The following is a 21346-nucleotide window of genomic DNA, read 5'->3' as shown; positions in this document are numbered from 1 at the left end:
GAAGTCGGATGCCTAACCGACTGCGCCACCCAGGCGCCCCATTTTTTTTTTTTTTAACATTTATTTATTTTTGAGACAGAGAGAGACAGAGCATGAACGGGGGAGGGTCAGAGAGAGGGAGACACAGAATCTGAAACAGGCTCCAGGCTCTGAGCTGTCAGCACAGAGCCTGACGCGGGGCTTGAACTCACGGACCGTGAGATCATGACCTGAGCCGAAGTCGGCCGCTCAACCGACTGAGCCACCCAGGCGCCCCTATTGAAGTCATTTTTAACTAGTTTGCTCTTCATCATGAAATAAGTAAGCTTTTTTGGATAGGAGGAGGATGCATTTTGGGTCAATGTATCTCCACTTTCTCCTACATTTATACACTATCTTTTTTAAATGTTTATTCATTTATTTTGAGAGAGAGAAAGAGAGTGAGAGAGCATGCACACTATCTGGGGTGGGGCAGAGAGAGAGGGAGAGAGAATTCCAAGCAGGCTCCACACTGTCAGCCCAGAGCCCATTGCAAGGGCTTGATCTCACGAGCCAGGAGATCGTGACCTGAGCTGAAATCAAGAGTCAGATGCTTAACCGACTGAGCCACCCAGGTGCCCCTACATTATCTTTAACACAACTTAAAATCTTGGATCAGTAAATTGCTACAGTGGTAGGTATGGAACGAGGTCTTTAAGACTGAACTTCTAGAGCATGAGGACCATGAAGCCTTTTCTGTTTTATTTGTGTTCTAGCTCTGGTTACTCAGGGCATACATTTTGAATGACTGGTTGATTTCCAAACCACACGGTACTACCCTTGAAATGATTGATAGTCTGGGTCCCTCCCCAGGTTTCCCTTACTTCTTCCAATACTCCTTTTTTCATATTGCTAGGAAAAGTGTGGTTTTTAAAATTTTTTTGTTTTTGTTTGTTTTTTAAATAGAGCCCAGTATAGTTAGTTTTCTTTACCACCTAAACTCAGAATGGAGAAATGAGAGAGACCCAGCGGGGCGTGGTTTGCTATTTTGTATCAGGGGGTGAGAGGTGATTCACTGTACTTGCAGCTGTCCCAAAGCCTTGGATCTGGATTGTGTCCACTACAGAAGCCCGTGGGTGGCCTTCTCAATGGAGACAGAGCAGTCTTCACGTTGGGACGGGCTGTGTGGCTCAGAGCACCGACCTAGCAAGCTTCTTGGACAGTTGCCCTGTTTAATTTTGTCCCTGATTTACAGGGAAACTTTTAGAAGGGCTAAATTCTTTGAATAATGGGGCTGGGGAATGCAGTGTCATCCGTATAAGAACAATGAGACAAAATCTTTAGGAATAGACTAAGGAGTCTCATCCCACTCAAAATTTACAGTAATTAGAATTTCACGTACTCCAAAATGAAAGCAGATTTTCGAAGGTGAACATTATGCAAGATACTTTAGGCACTTCATGCCCTGGTTTCCAGAATTAAGGAGAGTTTTCGGGGGTGTCTGTGAGTAATTCCTGTCAATTCAAATGTTCCTAGATTTTAAAAATCATTCACCGTGTCTTAGGGTATATTTTCACAAATCTTTCTGTTGGCTTTCTTGTTTTGCAGAGGACAATAGAGAGCTATGTGGATAAACGCATGGGTACAACGTATGGCCCTCCTGCGGGAAAGAAGATGACTGTTTTTATTGATGATGTGAATATGCCAGTAATCAATGAGTGGGGCGATCAGGTATATTGATTCCATTGCACACTTTATGTCAACTCAATATTGATGAGTAAATATTTTTCTACTTTTTCAATATGCTGTTACTGAATTCCAAGAAATTCCATTATTTGGCAACATCAAGGCATTAGCTTCTGGGATGTAAAGGAGTGACCTTTAAATTCTGAACGTTGTCTTTCTTAGGTTACTAATGAGATAGTACGACAGCTGATGGAACAGAATGGGTTTTATAACCTGGAGAAGCCTGGGGAGTTTACCAGCATTGTGGACATCCAATTTTTGGCAGCCATGATCCATCCTGGGGGTGGACGCAATGATATTCCCCAAAGACTCAAAAGACAGTTCTCTATATTCAACTGCACGTTGCCTTCTGATGCTTCCATGGACAAGATCTTTGGTAAAATGGTGTCAGTGGGGCACGGGGAGGGAGTAATACCTACTTGCATTCCAATAAGAAGATATCTACCCAGAGGTCAACACAGAAGGGGCATTGGGTGGCTTTTCAGTCCTTTTTACCATGTACTCTCAAGTAGTGTTTATATCAGGATTTTGTTTCTATAAGGAATTTTTATATATATGTAGTGAATTGGGTGCCTAGGTAGATCCTTTCTACCTTTGTTTTTCTTAAAGTGACTGTTGCCAGCTTCTTAACCAAGGAGGCTAAACATTAAATGAACGTGAAGATGATGAGATTGTTTCCTCATGGATATACCTATTTCAGGTCCGATTGATAGACTACCATGCCAAATGCTTATGTGGCTGAGACTAACCAAGCCACATAATGATTTTGGCCAAAGCAATAATTTTGCCCATAGCAGAGATTATCCAGAGTCTGATCATCAGAGTAATTTACAGGATTGTAATAAGTTACTGATTGATTAAATATGTAGTATTTCAGAAATAATATCTAGCCCAGGAGATAAACACTATATATCTATATAGATATATAGATATCTATCTATCTATATATATCTACATATCTACATATCTATATCTATATCTATATCGGCACTAGCCCAGGAGATAACTATGATTGTCAAACTGAATAATGATGAGTTTATAGTTGATTTTGTAGTTTCTCTTTGCAGAAAAAGAGTGTAAAGTTATGTACGCATTGTGTTAGGTGTTAACTTACCATTTCTGAAACTACTACTGAGAGAAAATGCATTAGGATACTCTAATTAATTTCTGGCAGACTAGAATGTCATCTCAGCACCCTGGGCTAGTGGGGTTTGGCCATATCTGCCTTCAATCATGATAGTGGGCAAAAGTTTGGAAACCAAGTGATATGTGAATTGTCTAAACCTGGGAAAATTACAATGGACCAGAAAAAAAAAAAAGACTAATCAATTTTAATTATTCTTTTTTTGCCTAGAAAGTTTTACACACAAAGTAAATTAAAATATTTTGTAATGCTTGGAAAGGCAACAGTAGAATGGAGAAATCTTAAGGGTTCCCGACACCTCCCTTTTCCTTATGTCTTTCGAAAGCATCTTTATGTATTTAATGTCACCCACTTAATAATACTGAATTCATTTACCTAGAGTTTTCAGTAGTGTTTCTCAACCAGCTTTTCGGTATTAGGATGCTAACTTCCTTGAGCCTATATCTATTTTTTAGATTAAAAAAATAAGAGAACACGAATGTAAATTTCTTTGATATGTGGTCATCGATTATACTGTATATGATAATTGTGCAAACTCTATAGTATAATGTTTTCCATTTTAATTTCACTGACTTGAACCATCACTCAGAATGTTATGACTTTTTTCCCCTTTCAGGTGTGATTGGGGTAGGCCACTATTGCAGTCAGAGGGGCTTCTCAGATGGCGTGAGAGATTCAGTAAAGAAATTGGTCCCCCTGACACGTCGACTGTGGCAGATGACCAAGATGAAAATGCTCCCTACCCCTGCAAAATTCCATTATGTGTTTAACCTTCGAGATCTTTCTAGGATCTGGCAGGGAATGCTGAACACCACCTCAGAGGTTATCAAGGAACCAGATGTAAGTGAAATATAAGAGGAGAAAATAAATGGCATCGTTATTTATTCTATTCCCTAAACTGTTATTCGTAATGTAATGTTTGGTGGGATGATGAAATATTTTGGGATGTTTTAGCATGCATTTTTTTTCTGCCTTTCAGCTAACATAAATAAGGGAAAAGTACATCAGGAAGTTTCTTTTAAAAAATTCCAATTAAACGGGGCGCCTGGGTGGCGCAGTCGGTTAAGCGTCCGACTTCAGCCAGGTCACGATCTCGCGCTCCGTGAGTTCGAGCCCCGCGTCGGGCTCTGGGCTGATGGCTCAGAGCCTGGAGCCTGTTTCCGATTCTGTGTCTCCCTCTCTCTCTGCCCCTCCCCCGTTCATGCTCTGTCTCTCTCTGTCCCAAAAATAAATAAACGTTGGAAAAAAAAATTTAAAAAAAAAAATTAAAAAAAAAATTCCAATTAAATTTATATTTAAGGAAATAGTATACATAGTTATTTTCTAATGAATGGAATAAAGTAAACAACTGATCTTATTTTCCCATTATATTCTTCTTATACTAAATAATGGAAAGAATCAGTATTGATTTTATTATGTAATAGTCTCCATATTTTAAAGTTGACATCTTAGCTTTAAAAAAGTAATTATCTTTATAAACACTCAAAATTGAAGAGACCATTTTGTTGTTAATCATCCACGATCTTTCTTTTCCGTGTAACTAGATGAACTAAAACAATTATGTATATTGGCATAATTAAGAAGAGGCAGAAGAGTAGAAAGTCCATTTGGCTGAGAAATGAGCATTTGTACACACACTTGAATATAACAGTTCCTAGCATTAAAAGAATTCTCTTCAAACTAGAAACATTATGGAAAAATTCCAAAGCATGGCCTGTGTGCTCAGGCTAAGGTAATATTGGCTTCCCTTTTAGCTTTTTATGGAGTGGAGAAGGTAATTAAGCAAATTGGCTTTAGGGATTTGTCCACATCAATACACAGGAACAGTTGAGATATCAAACAAACCATCACTAGGCATATTGAGTAGTGACTATAAAAAAAAAACCCAGCTTTGCCCCAGATGCTCACAAAGTAGGTAACCACATGGCTGACTCCAAAGAAAGACGTTTTGGGGAAAGCTCACTTTCCTTGTTACAGAGAACAGAAAATAATTTTAGCAGCAGGGAACATTTTATCTTGGTTTTTTTCCCCTCAAACTCATTGATACATTAGTGGCCATGCAGAATGCTGTTCCCCAATATTATTTTTTGAGTAGCCAGATTTTGATGCTTACATGAAATCATCATAAATATTTCCAGCAATTGATGTTGTCATGAACTTCTGTCTTAATTAACTGAATCATTGAATATATTTTACTAAATTCCTTTAAAATTTTGGTAACCAAATATAACCAATAGCATTTTATCATTAGTAATATAATAGCTTAAAAACTCCCTAACCTGCAAAATGTTAGCAAGCTCAGAAATTTCCACCAGTCTTTCATATCAGATGAACTTGCTATAGAAACAAGTGTATCGAGCAATTAATATCCTCAACTTCCAATGAACTTTGCACCTTGGATTACATAGACTAGGTGATTGTTTTGTTCAGATAATCCAGACTTTTGCTGCAAATTTCCTTCACATCGTGTTAAGTAAACATACCCTTCTAATAGTTATGTATGTGAAAATTGTTTATACACTACATTTTATTTTCTGCTCTGGCCACATGAATGTAGGTGTCTTATCCAAACAGACTAACTTATCACAGGTTTAAGACTTTTATGTAGCATATTACCTTGTTGGTTAACCAGAATCATTTTAGTGATTTGTCTAGGTTTGTTTTCATTTTAATGTAAAGACTGAACATGAATAGACACTACTCTATTTGATATACTTGATTAGACCAACTTGAAATAAAATATATTTTTTTAAGTTTATTTTTTGAGAGAAAGAGAAAGAGAGTGAGAGTGTGTGTGTGGGTTGGGGAGGTGCAGAAAGAGAGGGGGACAGAGGATCCAAAGAGGGCTGTACTCTGACAGCAGAGAGCCTGATGTGGGGCTCAAACTCACCAGCCACAAGATAGAGATCATGACCTGAGTCGAAGTTGGATGTTTAACCGACTGTGCCAACCAGGCACCCTGAAATGAAGTATGTTTTAACCTTAAGTTTTAATTTTTTAAAAAATATTTTTAATGTTTGTTTATTTCTGAGAGAGAGAGGGAGAGTGAGAGCGAGAGTGAGAGAGAGAGAGAGAGAGAGAGCGAGAGAGCCTGAGTGGGGGAGGGGCAGAGAGAGAGGGAGACACAGAATCCAAAACAGGCTCCAGGCTCTGAGCTATCAAGTCCCACATGGGGCTCGAACTCATGGACCTCAAGATCATGACTTGAACCGAAGTTGGAGGCTTAACCAACTGAGCCACCCAGGTGCCCCTAACCTTCAGTTTTTAAAATGTAGCATCTTAGATCAGGAAGGATGGTGCTCTATAATTTTGTCAATTGATTCCCAACTATGGCAAATAGGAAAGAATAACACGTTTTAATTCTGTTTTCAACAGGATCTGTTAAGGCTGTGGAAGCATGAGTGTAAACGTGTTGTAGCTGATCGTTTCACGGTTTCCGGTGATGTGACCTGGTTTGATAAGGCTTTAGTACGTTTGGTGGAGGAGGAGTTTGGTGAAGAGAAAAAACCCTTGGTGGACTGTGGATCTGATGCTTATTTTGTGGATTTCCTGAGGGATGCACCTGAAGTGACAGGTAAAGAAGTGAAGCAGAATTTGAAATTCCCCAAAGGGATACTTGAAGACAGAAGGTTCAGGTTAGGGATGTTGAGTTTCTGGCTAGGAAAGTTTACTGAAACAAGCCTGGGACATAGTAGTTGCTCAATAAATACAGAATGCGTGGCCACTGATGGAGCTCAAAGATTAACTATTTTTTATACCTCTCAATCTTGCATATAAAGTAGATTTAGGAGGCAAGATAGGGTAGAAGAAAGTGCCCAGGATTTGTAGCTGTCACACAGTGGTAGGTTTGTGGAAGGGATCTACCACACGTTAGCTGGATGACTCTCTGGACTTGAACCTCATTCTCCTCCCTTAGGAAAATGGAAATAGTAATATATGCGTCATGGGGCACTGCGGGAAATAAATGAAATATTATCTGCAGAGTGGCTTGGCAGTCTGCCGAATGGAAGGTAGCAAAAACCTTGGTTTACGAACATAATTCGTTCCGGAAACGTGCTTGTAATCCAAAGCACTCGTATGTCAAAGAGAATTTCAAGAACCTTCGGCTCGGTTGAGATCATGTGATATTCGGCGACGCGTACTGCTCATATTGCAAGACATCGCTTGTTTATCAAGATAAAATTCATTAGAAATGTTTGCTCATCTCGCGGAACACTCACAGAACAGGGTACTCACAGTCCGTGGTTTTCCTGTAATTGTTATTTGGGTCATCCCGAGTGTTGAAATTAGAAAAGCCTCAAATACCTGAGAAAGCCTTTGAATCTAATGGGAAAGAGGTGGGTGATGTGGCCATAAGCTTTCGTGGTTATGGTTCTATGAAAAATTGAGAGATATATTGCTTCTCTTCTTATGCAAAGAGGTAGTGCTCCAATTACTTTTTTCCTTCAGAAATAACAGTGTAAGTAGACTATTTCTCTTTCATTTAATTACCTTTTTTTAAAAATACTGGAAGTGAATTTTAAGTTAATTTCTATATTTAAACACATGCTATTTATATCTTCTAAACGGTTGAAAGTGACCAGGCAGCCCCTTTCCAGATTTGATAAGGATGTGTGTGATCTATCAGAAGTTCCCGAGTGACAATTGCAAAAGGCAGTTTACTGCTAGCTATGCAGTTGGAAGGATCCTTCCACAGAAAGAAGCTGACACATTTTACTTGAAATCAGGTCACCTACGTACAAAAATCCTGTAGGTGTAAGAGCATTTAAAATTAGAATTTATGTATCTCATTTGCTCTAATTCAGAAGGGTAAATAATAAAAATTTATGTCTTTTATTTCCTCTAATTCAGAAGGCTAAATAATTAGATTATGGTTTCCAAGCAGCAAAGCACAACTGGGGCACTTTTGCTGGGTGGGTGTGTGGGAGGCAAACACATGACCTTTGTTGATTCAAAGCGCTTTGTTTCTCAAAGTTTGAGTTGAACATTTATAAAAAAAAAAAGGTGAAGTGACTATTGAAATTTAATTAGTGAGGGCTTTGCAAAGAAGCCAATCTTCATGGCTATGTTAAATCAATTTTCTCGCTTTGTTATAAAAAGGTTAATATACTATTATATTAGGACAAGGTCAATTGACAATAATTATGTACTATTAGATTTGGAAGATCCACTCACTCTTCTAGTACCCAGTGAATTTCTAAGTTGTTACTGGCATATTCAACTCAGATGTCACTCTTTTTCCTGTTACTAATGTGAACCAATAGTAAACTTCCAGAGACCTCATTTAGCTTTCCTTTGGCATTATGCCTTATAGTCAAAGATGGAAAAGTGTTAAGCTGGTATATTATGTGTTTCTCATTTTTAAAAAAGCATATTGATTTCAATAATCTTTTCCCAGTGACCCAATTCAATATGTTTATTTAGGAAATCATTATTCTGTTTTCTCTCAACCCTCTACCTCTGTTCCCTAAAATTCACTCTATCTTTGCCGCTAACCTGAAACTCCTGAATCATAAGAATTTCCTGAGCAAATGCAATGACCTTTTTCTTTTCATCTTATTAAAAAATTCTTTTAAGTCTTCATCTCTCCTGCTGATTTTTTACACTAAATCCCTGTTTTTCTGACCTTCATTTTGTCCATGAAGCGAATATTCCCAGAAGGTTCATTGAAATGCCAATATTCAATTATGGATTCAAATTAAATTCCATATATATTACATTATTTGAAATTGGCCTTTTCTAGGCAGAAAGGAACTAAGATTGCATATGACCACAAAAATTCCAATGCTTTTACTATTGTTTGCTTTTTTTCTTTTCTAAAAATATATATACTATGGCATTTGGGTGAAAATCAGTATTGTTCAGTGTTAAATTGTAGAGTTATGAGTGTATTAATTTAGGTTGAAGGAAGTAGTAAAGTCTGGCAGTTTGAGGAAGCAACTGAATTGTTCCCCCAACTCCCTAGGTGAAACATCTGACGAGGCTGATGCCGAAATGCCCAAAATTTATGAGCCAATTGAATCTTTTGATCACCTAAAGAAGCGTTTGACTATGTTCCTGCAGCTGTATAACGAGAGCATCCGTGGCACCGGCGTGGACTTGGTGTTCTTCGATGATGCCATGGTTCACTTAGTCAAGGTCAGTGGCCACGCCCAGTAACACCTCCCCAAAGTGACGGACGTGGGGCTTCAAACCAGAATTTTTTCCCCTCTTTTGTTTTCATCTCCTAAGAGAATATTCAGTGTAAAAAATCAACTCAATGTTGGAGTCCAGTTTAATTTCGAAACTGCAACATGTGACACCTATAGGCGGAAAATCAGCCTGAAAATCAGAGCATGTAGACTTCCAACGTGTGATATAATCTTATTCAGTGTTGCTACACAGCTTCCAGCTCAATGTTTTCACTACGTAGAATGAATGTGGTTGACATCTGAGTTCAAAGCACAGGCAGAAAGTCTGCTTATTTTTTGTATTATGCAAAGGAGAGCTGTAAAAAGTAGTGCGTAAGCTTTGAAGACATTATGCTTAGTGACATAAGCTGGTCACAGAAGGGCAAACACTGGATGATTCCAGTTGTCTGAGGTACCTAGGATAGTCGAATTCATAGAGACAAGAAAGTAGAATGGTGATTGCCAGGGGTGTAGGGATAGGGAGAGTGGGGAGTGTTTAGTGGTACAGAGTTTCACTTTTGCAGGATGGAGAGTTTTTGTGGTGGTTGCACCACAATGCCATTGACCGATATGCCTAATGGTCAAGATGGGAAGTTTTAGGTCACATGTATTTTACCACAGTTAGAAATGATAATAAGAAAATACCGCATGAACAATTGACTTTGAGCTGGGTGAAAATTTTGCTAGAATGAAATTTACCAGGAAAGTACATTTTCCTTTCTGCTTTGTCATAGGGGTCATTCAGTATCTCTTCCTAAGATAGTTGATTTGCAAAGACTGGAAACAAAATATGTTATTTACTTGATAACTTATGTGATCTAATTTATTTGTGGTGGTAGAGAATCCCATTTTATTTATTTATTTATTTATTTATTTATTTATTTATTTATTTATTTATTTATTTAGAGTGCGGGCAAGTGTGTGAGTGGGGGAAGGGCAGAGGGAGAGGGCTTGAGAATCTTAAGCAGGCTTCATGCTCAGCAAGGAGTCCCATGGAGGGCTTGATCTCACGACCCTGAGATCATGACCTGAGCCCAAATCAAGAGCTGGATGCTTAACTGACTGAGCCACCCAGGTGCCCCAAGAGAATGCCATTTTAAATCTGTTGCTGATATTCTCACTTTGTTGATGTCAACTTCTTTCTCAGACTACATCCTTTCAGTTAGAAAAAGGACAGCTTGAGGCTGAATTCCATTGCTTAGGTTTAATCATGAGGAGCAACCTTATAATTGCAAATTGTCTCCTCTCATAATTACTGAATCTAGAGTTCATCTAGACGACCCTCCCTCTGAAAGCAGAAGAGGGTGGGGAAGGCTCCAGGACATCAGGAAGAGGGAGGAAGACGGAGAGGCTGGTCTGGGTTGGGTACCGTGCCCCCACTGCTGCCCCCGCCGCCCCCTGCATGAAGGCATTTAGCTTGGACACTTAGAATACTCAGAATCTGAGACATCTGTGCTGAATTATGAGCACAGATATCCTTCCAAATGCAAATAATGATAGTCTGTCATATTTAATGATTAAAAGGAAGAAGAAAAAAAAAGAAAATGATACCAAAAGCAACTTCATAACTAACGTCTCTTGGGGACAAAATCTGACTGGCCTAGGATTTCATAATGGCTCAGATTGAAATGAGGCTATTGTTGGGGCCCCTGGGTGGCTCAGTCGGTTGAGCGTCCCGCTTCGGCTCAGTCATGATCTCGCAGTCTGTGAGTTCGAGCCCCGTGTCGGGCTCTGTGCTGACAGCTCAGGGCCTGAAGCCTGCTTCGGATTCTGTGTCCCCCTCTCTCTCTGCCCCTCCCCCACTCATGCTCTGTCTCTCTCTGTCTCAGAAATAAATAAAATTAAAAAATATTAAAAAAAAAAAGAAATGAGGCTATTGTTAGTCTCGTGCTTGAATAAGTTCTCTAGAACTGTCTCATTTCTGTGTTTCAAACACAGAGTATGAGCAATAAGTATGAGCGATGAGCATTTCTTCACTTCAAAATTGTGGGCACACGACATTTGAGGCACAGGTGACTCAGCACAGGGTCTTTGACTGTTTGCCTCAGTTTCTCTCTCAGGCTCTTGTGTCTGCTCTTGAATTGGCTGAAGAATTCCTGACTGGAGTTCTTGAGCTAAGATGCTACATTCCTCACAGTCTCCTAGGCTGACCCTCTCTTCTCTTTGCTTGTTTCCTGTGGACAATACGTCCAAAGTGTCACATGGATGTGAGCCTTGAAAATATGTGACCTAGTTATAAGATGTGATAGAAGCTACAAGATAGAATTAAGATGAAAATTATAGCAAAACAGGATGTGATATGAGACCAGGCATATTTCTTAGTTCCTTTCTTCGGTAAACTAATGATTTCTTCTGGGCTCCTGGGTAGCTCAGTTGGTTAAGCATCCGACTCTTGATTTTGGCTCAGGGCATGATCTCAGGGTTGGGAGATTGAGCCCTGCATCAGGCTCCGTGCTTAAGATTCTCTCTCTCCCCTCCCCCATTCTCTCTCTCTCTCAAAATAAAATAAAATAAAATAAAATAAAATAAAATAAAATAATGATTTTCTTTCAAAACAGAGAATATCTCTGTGACAGCTCTTTTGCCTCTTTGGTTAAGATTTGAACCATGACATGTGTGGTTTTTTGTGGTCTCGCCCCTGCCTAGCACTCTAGCCTGTGGCTTATGCTCAGCTTAGCATGTAATCAAGCAAAATCAGCTACCCATGATGAAACGCACCCTTCTTCCAGACAACTTCACCCACGTGCATTCCCAACAAGTGCCGCGTCGTGTGGAATTTATCTGTGTTGTGTGTTTGTCTTCCCTGCTGGGCAGCAAGCTTGTGAGTGTGGGGCACCCAATTTATTCACTTCAGTATTCACAGGACGGAGAATAGGCACACTTGAGATGCTTGATAAATGGGATTGGAATTTAACCAAGTCCCCACTGAGGCCCTAGCCAACCCTTTGCTGCCTCATCTCCTGATGTTTCTGGACCTAGTACTGAAGTTCCCACCTCCTAGGGATACCCCAGGCCTTTTGTCGACTCTGAGACTTTGTGCACCCCAGCCCCTCTTCTTAAAACGTAGCCCAACTCCTGCCTGGCCTGCCCACTTCTTTGTAGGAGACTCGTAGTTATCTTTCAAGATCCAGATCACGCTCCAGCTCCAAACCTGAGAGTTGCCTTTGCCCAGCAGCACTGTTTTGTTTGCCGCCATTTTTACCTGTTTCCACATGCAGCGTGGTACATCCCCACGTTTCTGTTAGCAGGTCTCTCTCCTCTGTTAGCACATGAGCACCTGCGGGGCAGGCTGGGCATTGCTAATTTTTAAAATATTTGCTAAAGGAATTGAAAAATGAATAGTTTTATCTCACAATCTATAGAGTAGGAGAAAGATAGTACCATTTGAAGGTCCTGTTTGCGTTTTCTCCTTTATTTCTTTTTGTATTCTAGGGTATGAGTTTTTGAATCTCTTTTAAACCCTTCTACTTATTTATTCATGTATATGTTCATTTGTCGTATGCAGTTTGAGTGTTTAACGTGTGCTAGAAACTGGGAATGGAATATTGTAATGTAAGATCTAGGCCGGTTTCAGGAAAAGATATTGGGTGGAGGTTCCCAGTACATAATTATCAACAATTATTTCAACCCTTAATATATTCACCAACACCAACGGAAGGAAATGGTTAGGACAAAAGACATATATTTGAAAAATATTAACCAAGGAAAGACACAGAAGATTCCAGTGTGGCTTTCAGTAGCCCCTTACCTGCCTTATCTGTGCCTCTTGAAATAGTACCACGGAAAGAATATGAATAGACAGCAGCAAAATCATTCTTGCCAGTACTGTTCCTTACCTGCCTACAACAACTCCCCTGCCTACAACTGAGTAGGAGCCTGGAAGGACCAGTGTGCCACCCACCCATGCCACAGGCTCTCAGACCCACAACAGAGACGTGAACATGATCTTCCTTTCCAGGGGCTCACACTACATTGGAAGAAATAATCCAACAGCCACGAGTAGTCCCAGAATTTTATTATATCTGAACAAAAAGAAAAAAAGAGTAGTCCCAACAGGAATAAAGTGTAGCCCCTGCCACAGGAGGTAATCCTGAGAAAGGATGTTTACCAATATGTTCGTCAACATATTGCTAATTCCAGGTTACCCCAGCCGCATAGAGGTGATCCGTCTCAGCTCCATTCTCACTATCATTAGTCTACAGAAAAGTGGGTATCACACCAATACCCCAGGCTCAGACTGCAGTTAGGTCGGAAAGAGAAGTAGTTATCATGTAAAGAGAAAAAAGCATCCAGGAGAATCCTACACTGAATCCCCTCTGTGGGGGTGTTGGAAGCCTGATGGTGTAAGCAATTCATCAGTAACAATAAAGCTAAAGAAACATGGGCTTCTGAACACCTGGGTGGCTCAGTTGGTTAAGTGTCTGACTTTGGCACAGGTCACTATGTCTCACGGTTCGTGAGTTCCAGCCCCGTGTGAGGCTCCATGCTGACAACTCAGAGCCTGGAGCCTGCTTTGGATTCTGTGTTGCCCTCTCTCTCTCTCTCTCTCTCTCTCTTTCCTCCTTCTCTCCCCTCCTTCCTCCTCTTTCTCCTCCTCCTCTTCTTCTTCTTCCTCCTCCTCCTCCTCCTCGTCATCTTCCTCTTCAAAATTCCATCACCAATGCCACATTTTGGAAATTTTCTTCCCTTCAATTTAAATGTTCTGCCATTGTTCAAATGTGGAAGATATTCTAATCAACTCTTCTGTATTCCAAGGATATACATTGTCTTGAAATTTCGGTCTCTTTCCTGTCCCACTGCGTTAGGTTGGGAGACTGAAAGGAAACATCCAAGTCTCCTCTATTTCTTTTCTTTAAAACCCAGAGCAGGCCAAAGAGGGACTTCAGCTGACTTCTCTGTACTCGTCTCCTCTTGTTTCCCAAAGGCGCCCCCAACATATGCCCTGTCTGGTACTCTTCAAACACCATTCTATTTCAGAAATGCTGTCCTTCATCCAGCCAGCATCTTTCTCCATTCCGATCCTGAGACACATATGGCTTCCCAAATGCTTCTTTTGCGTAAAGAGGAAAAAATGGAATATTTACATGTTGAACAATGATCTGTGTCTTTTCTATTCCGCATTCTAGATCTCACGTGTCATTGGCACGCCCCGGGGAAATGCCCTCCTGGTGGGGGTGGGCGGATCAGGAAAGCAGAGCCTGACGAGGTTGGCTTCGTTCATTGCTGGCTATACTTCCTTCCAGATCACTCTGACAAGGTAACAAGCTTTCACTTTAATTAACCTGAAATGGATTTTGATAGCAGGTTCTCAGAGGCCACTTGAATTTAGAATGCATTTTTCTTAAACATAAGGAATCATAATCATTTTCCTTCTTAAATGTTGAGTTATCATTGTCCCCTTTCAACCTTTGTTGTAGATATGAAATTTTCACATTAATAATTTGCTTTTGAGATATTTCAGCCTCTCGTTGTAAATAGCTGCCCCCCTGCACTTATGCATGCCATGAGTGTTACGTGTATTCCTTTTGGTGTATTTCGGAAGAAACTTCTCCCTCCTAGATGTTAATTCAGGTTTCAAGAATGTTAACAAACTAGAAAAATAACTGAAAAATTTGTATTTATTCATTTATTCGTACATTTAAAAATATTTGTTGAACACCAGCTATGCACCAGGCACTGGCTAGGTGCTAGGGAGCACATGGCAAGTCTGGCTCGTGTCATGACAGAGCTTACAGTAGTCAAGGGGTCAGGCACCTGAGCAGTTCATTCAGTAAGGTGTCGTATGTAGGGGGCGCCTGGGTAGCTCAGTCGGTTAAGCGTCCGACTTCAGCTCAGGTCATGATCTCATAGCTTGTCAGCTCGAGCCCCGTGTTGGGCTCTGTGCTGACAGCTCTGAGCCTGGAGCCTGCTTTGGATTCTGTGTCTCCTTCACTCTCTTCCCCTTTCCCATTTGCTTGCACGCTCTCTCTCTCTCTCTCTCTCAAGAATAAATAAACTTTAAAAAAAAAAAAAAAGGTGTCGTAAGTAGGTGCTATCTATGAGAAAGAAATAAATGCAGACCAGCTCCTATTGAAACACGAGGGAGGGACTCCTAACCTAGTGTGGGGGATGGTCAGAAAAGGCTTTCTGGAGGAAAAGATGGAAACCTGAATAAGAATAGGAGTTAGAGAAGAGGAACGATAAAGAACGTTCCAGGCAAAAAAGATCAGCACATGTGAAGTCACATTGAGGCCCTGGAAGAAGTAAAATATGGGTGGTTGTGCAGCATAAGATACTAAGTGGGGAAGGAATAGAAAAGGAGGCCTTTGAAGATATGATAAGGAATTTAGACTTTATCCTAGAGCAACAGAAAACCATTAATGAGTTACCCCTAGGAAGGGCCTATGGGTTTGTATGTACAGAAAATGGATGGAAGGGGCTAAACAGGAATAGTTATAAGGCGTCCCAGGGGTCTAAGCAAGAGATAATGGGACTTGAGTGGTAGCAGTAAGAATGGAGAAAAAAGGACAGACTTGAGATCATTGGGAAGTTGAACTATTGGACTTGATCCATCCTAGTTCTGGCTTGGAAAGATGATGCATACACTCATGCAAACACTCCTCAAGATAGGGAACCCCAGGACGGTTGTTCTTGGACATGTGTGGGGCGGGCGGAACCAGGAAGTGAAGAGTCAGCATGAAGAGAAAAGCAGGGGTGATTCAAAGGGGCTGAATTTCAGGATTAACCAAGATGAGAAACAGGAGGCCAGTTTGCGAAGTTTAGTTGGGCTGAAAATTATAAGAGGTTAACCTGTAGGTGTGGGACTAGGAAGTCTTGCCTTTTGGGCATTGATCTAGAGTTTTGGTTTGGCCCAGTAGGGCAAAGTGTACCCATCTGTCTTACTGATGGAGACCTATAGATATCTACTAGGGCAAAGATCAAAAATGATTAAACACTGGGATTAAGGCCCAGATATTCATGTGTTGTTGTTACACTTTCCATTTGGTTCAGATTATAGGCTTCTGCTTGGGGAATAAATCTAAAAGATTGCTGGTTTTTGTTTTGTTTTGTTTTTTTTTGTTTTTTGTTTTTTGTTTTTGCTTTGTTTTCAAGTACTAGGACAGAGATAAATAATTCTAATTGCCTTGTGTATAATTGTTCTAGTTTGGATAGAAGCAGAATTTGATAAATGATATCCTATACAGGAAAGAGACTGGGCTCTGAGATTTTTTTTTTAATGTTGTTTATTTATTTATCTTGAGAGACAGAGAGAGAGAATGTGAGGGGAGGGGCAGAGACAGAAGGAGAGAGAGAATCCTAAGCAGGCTCCACTCTGTCAGCACAGAGCCCTATGCAGGGCTCAATCTCACAAATCTTGAGATCATGAACTGAGCCAAAGTCAAGAGTCAGATATTTAACCGACTGAGCCACCCAGGTACCCCTGGACTCTGAGATTTTTGTTCCCAACATTTATTTAAAACTGTATAGTTTTCAAAGCACTTTTATATGCCTAGGCTAATTTGGTCTTTAAAAGAGCTTTATGGGTTAGCAGGGCATATAATATTAGCCTATCTTACAGTGGAGACTCTATCACTTGTGGGAAATCCCAGATCTACCTGGGAATTAACCAACAGTATTTTTGGTTTCTGGTCTGGCTGGGCTTTGTGCCGCAATGCCTCAGGAAAAATATCTTGCACCTCCTCTCTCTGTGATAAATTAGTTCCTCTGCATGTCACAGTGGGAACGCTCTGTTACTAATGGAAAGGAGGGCCAAGGCCTGCTAGCCTTCCCATTGCCTTCAAGAGGCCATCTTACTGCCTACACCTCTGCATAGCTATGTGGCCAAGAATCAGGAAGCAAGAGCCTCACATTCTGGAAACACAGACATTTGTAAGAAGGCTCAGGTCATTATTTGAGGCAGCGGGCCCTTGATCCAGGGGACTGGACTGGAAGTTTTTCCAAGTCAGGAGAAGCTGGGATGAGGTTTTTTTTTTTCCTCTCTGTCTCCCTCTCTAATGGGGAACTGCATCTTTGAAATTCTTTTCTAATCTCTCAGATCTCACTTCTCTAGACATTTTCTTAAAATATTGATGCCTGGTAGTGGGATTTCTGGTTCTAGGATTTAGGGTTTAGATGATCAAAAAGCACAGAGTATAGAAGTTAAATATTTAGTAGCCTTAAAAAAAATCAGAAGGCCATTTGCTCTTGTGCTTTGAACTCTGAGTTTATTTAATGACAAAAAATTTCAAATAATAATTCAGTAAGTCTGAATCTCTAGGATTGGAAGACCTTTATTTTTACTTTTGGTGGTAATGGGCTGCCCTGTATTGGGACCTTTCTAATATTTCATGATTGCAGGCTGACTTCCACTAAAGGATTGCTTTTCATCGTGAAAGAAGATTTAGAGTGTGATATTCCGTGTTTCCAGCTAGTCTCCTACTGTGTACTGATTGCTCAGAAAACTCTTTTATGTGGGCCCCAAAGATGTGTTGGAGGATGAGAGGGCAACATTCTTTTTTTAACATTTTACTATTTAAGTAATTTCTCTACACCCAATGCAGGGCTCAAATTTACAACCCCAAGGTCAAGAGTCACCCACTCTTCCGATGGAGCCAGCCAGGCGCCTCGAGAGGGCACCATTTGTAATGAGGCATGTCCCTCACCCGAAAGAATAAGACTTGAAGTTGCTTCATTTAGATTAATTTGTGAGGTGTCATTACAATTCCAGTGGCAGATAGGTCCTTAGTAAACATCCCAATTTAACCTTTGTTTTAGTGTTACCAACAAGTATTTTCAAAATGAAACATATATGGCTTCAGATGACACTTCGTTGTGGTAAAAACAGTATTTTGGTTTCAGGTTGACTTTTTACTTTAGGTTTTTATTTTGTGTCCCAGAAAATTATACTGTTTCATGATATGTGGAGTTTAAAAATCAGTTTCATATTTTCAGGTAAATATACTGTGATTTGACTTGATGTTGACTTATTGTGGTGATCTTTTTACAATATATGCAAGTATGGAAATACTATGTTGTGCACCTGAAACTAACATAATGTTATATGTCAATTATGCCTCAAGAAAAAAAAAATAGTTCTTAACTTTAGCGAATAAGGAAGTACTCAAAAATTTTCACAAAATGGTTCACCTCTATTACTCCCAAAGGAGTAGGTATTCAGCACTGAAAGAAAGTTTTAAAAATCAATTTCATCCTTGTAAGTAAATACAACGAACCAGTAACATTCCCATACAATAAAATTCTTATCTGATGGAACAATATCAGCACTTCTTTTTATTAACCAAATGGCATAAAGCATTGTTATAGCGATCTTTTCCTTCCCATCAAAATAATTTAGCTAACGACACAATGACAATATTTCTTTAGGTCCTACAACACATCAAATCTAGTGGAAGACCTGAAGATTTTGTATAGAACAGCTGGACAGCAAGGCAGAGGAATCACTTTCATCTTCACGGACAATGAGATTAAGGATGAGTCAGTTTTGGAATACGTGAACAATGTTTTATCATCAGGGGAGGTAGGAGTTCATATATCTTCATGCATTTTGACTCTTCAGATATCCTCCAACTTGAGAGCTCTCTGTGTCCTTCCATCACAGTTGTTGAATGAGTGCTATTATGGGGGATTAGGAGATCCCTATTAGGAAGAATTGCTTTTTCTGTTGGGTTTGGAGAATAAAAGTGAGCTGATTGGATATTCGATATGTCCATTTACCCCCTCCAAGGGCTATGACTTTGCAGTTAATAATAGAATCGTTTGTGTATTTTAAAATGTGGGGTATCTTATCTTGAGGACTTGGCTAATTTTTTAAAAAAAGGATGTGTAAAGCTTTTTACTTTGCTGTAGTCCTAATAGTTTATTTTTGCTTTTGTTTCCCTTGCCTGAGAAGACACATCTAGAAAAAATGTTGCTAAGGCTAATGCCACAGACCACTGCCTATGTTTTCTTCTAGGAGTTTTATGGTTTCAGGTCTTATATTTAGGTCTTTAAGCCATTTTCATTTCATTTCATTTCATTTCATTTCATTTCATTTCATTTCATTTCATTTCATTTCATTTCATTTCAGTTATTTTGTTTATGTTTAGAGAGACAGAGAAAGAGACAGAATGTGGGTAGAGAGGGAGAAAGAGAATCCCAAGTAGGCTCCATGCTCTCAGCACAGAGGGCTTGATCTCACAAACTGAGATTATGACCTGAGCTGAAATCAAGAGCTGGACACTCAACTGATCGAGCTACCCAGACTCCCCATTACCATACTATTTTGATTATTATGGGTTTGCAGTTCATTTTGAAATCTGGAATTGTGATACATTCATCTTTGTTCTTCCTTTTCAAAGTTGCTTTGGCTATTGGGGGTCTTTTGTGGTTCCATACAAATATTAGGATTATTCTAGTTTTGCAGAAAATACTATTGGTATATTGATAGGGATTGCATTGAATCTGTAGATTGCTTTGGGAAATATGGACATTTAATAACATTAATTCTTTCAATCTATTAGTATGGGGGTGTGCTCAATCGGTTGAGCATCTGACTCTTGATTTTGGCTCATGTTATGATCTCATGGGTTCATGGGATTGAGCCCCGTGTCAGGCTCTGTGCTGACAGTGTGGAGCCTGCTTGGGATTCTCTCTCTCCTTCTTGCCTGCCCCCCACTCACATGCATGTATGCTCTCTCTCATTCAAAATAAATAAGTAAACATTTAAAAAAATCTATAAGCATGGAATGTCTTTCCATTTGTTTGTGTCATGAGGACTTTTGTTAATTTTTAAAGGTGAGTTTTAGGACACAAATGGAGGAAAGATATCATATGTATTGACCTATATATTTTGATCTGTTTGTATATGCCTGTACTGAATTTGAATGTTTGCACTTCTTTTGAAGGTCTCCAACCTATTTGCTCGTGATGAAATTGATGAAATTAATAGTGATCTCCTATCAGTCATGAAAAAAGAATACCCCAGGCGCCCTCCTACCAATGAGAACCTGTATGACTACTTCATGAGTCGGGTCCGGCAGAACCTTCACATTGTGCTCTGCTTTTCACCTGTGGGGGAGAAATTTCGAAATCGAGCTTTGAAGTTCCCTGCCCTTATTTCAGGATGCACCATTGACTGGTTCAGCCGATGGCCTAAAGATGCCTTAATTGCTGGTTAGTGTGGTGGACATTTTTGTCAGTTTTTGGTTAACAGTGTGTGTGTGTGTGTGTGTGTGTGTGTGTGTGTGTGTGCACGCATGTTTATTTATTTATATTCTGTGCTGTTTGTTCTCTCTGTACTGGATTGAGTCAAAAGTCACTTTGTCCAGCAGTTTAGGATATTTACAAGATGCTGCTCTTTCATATTAGGTAGCTAATTTTTCCCCGAGTGTGGTTATCAGAAAGTGATCTTCAGTCTGTACTCCCTTGGATTAATTTCCAGTGATTCTAGTCTTCTCAGGGATGCTTAAAGGCTTTGTCTCAGTTGGATCCCCAGACACGTTCCAGGATGTCCCAGGAAGGCACTGAGGTTTTAACTGCTTTGATAGCATTTGTGTTCTTTTCAAAGTGGATTGGCCAATCTCAGAGTAGTTGAAGCCAAATGTCTCTTGGACATTTTGTTCTCGTGGAACAAAATTTGCTGGAAATCAAAGAAGCAGACATTATCCAGCAGTCCTCTGATGGTTCCTATCCTTGAAAGGAATGTTAGCTAGAGTGTTCTGGGACTTGGATCCTTGCTGCTTCCACTTCTGTGGAAGAGATGTTAGTAGAGGAGATGTTAGAGATCATTGAGTTTATGTTTTTTCAGCTTTGGGTGAGAAATTGTTTGTGGATATTTTAAGTGATCGGGATGTTTAGGCCTCACTCACCCTTGACCTGTTGTATCAGAATCTCAGGGGTGCCCTGTCTCATGGCAGTGGTTTTTCAAACTTTTTGTCTGGTTATGTTTTAATAATAATTCAGAAGAGTCCTATTTCCCAGTAATACGTTGCTGGTAGCCTTGGTAGATAAAAGTGAGGTGAAGGAGGTGAGGAAGGGGCTGGAGCCTGCCCTCCCAGCCCCAGCCTACGTATGTGTCACACCCACATCTGGCGCTCCAGTTCTATGGTGCCCAGTGTGAGAATGACCGATTAGCCCATCTCCTACAGATGGAGACACGGGGGACGCTGAAGCCGAGGGACTTGTCAGAGATTTAAGAAGCACTAGGATCTGTACTGGGGGAGGAACCCAGGTTTTATAGATTTATATATATTTTTAACAAATTCTTATCCACTGGGGACATTGTATTCTCTGCAAACTGCTGTTGACAATAATGTTTTTCCAATCTGTGGCTTTTAAACACAGAATGTTT

General features: G+C 40.1%; 1 protein-coding gene across 1 annotated transcript in view; it reads left to right on the top strand.

Annotated features, from left to right (window-relative positions):
- Window positions 1-21346, top strand: part of DNAH5 (dynein axonemal heavy chain 5) — a 244685-nt gene that overhangs the window by 137855 nt on the left and 85484 nt on the right. The window contains exons 48-55 of the mRNA XM_086676209.1: window positions 1567-1689; window positions 1867-2080; window positions 3465-3688; window positions 6224-6422; window positions 8814-8986; window positions 14145-14275; window positions 18382-18535; window positions 19902-20169. Coding sequence (XP_086532335.1) covers window positions 1567-1689; window positions 1867-2080; window positions 3465-3688; window positions 6224-6422; window positions 8814-8986; window positions 14145-14275; window positions 18382-18535; window positions 19902-20169 — 1486 coding nt within the window. The remainder of the gene's footprint in view (window positions 1-1566; window positions 1690-1866; window positions 2081-3464; window positions 3689-6223; window positions 6423-8813; window positions 8987-14144; window positions 14276-18381; window positions 18536-19901; window positions 20170-21346) is intronic.

Source organism: Puma concolor, chromosome A1, assembly GCF_028749965.1.
Source record: "Puma concolor isolate L17-30 chromosome A1, mPumCon1.1.hap2, whole genome shotgun sequence".
Taxonomy (NCBI): Eukaryota; Metazoa; Chordata; class Mammalia; order Carnivora; family Felidae; genus Puma; species Puma concolor.
This window is presented reverse-complemented; position numbering and strand designations above follow the sequence as displayed.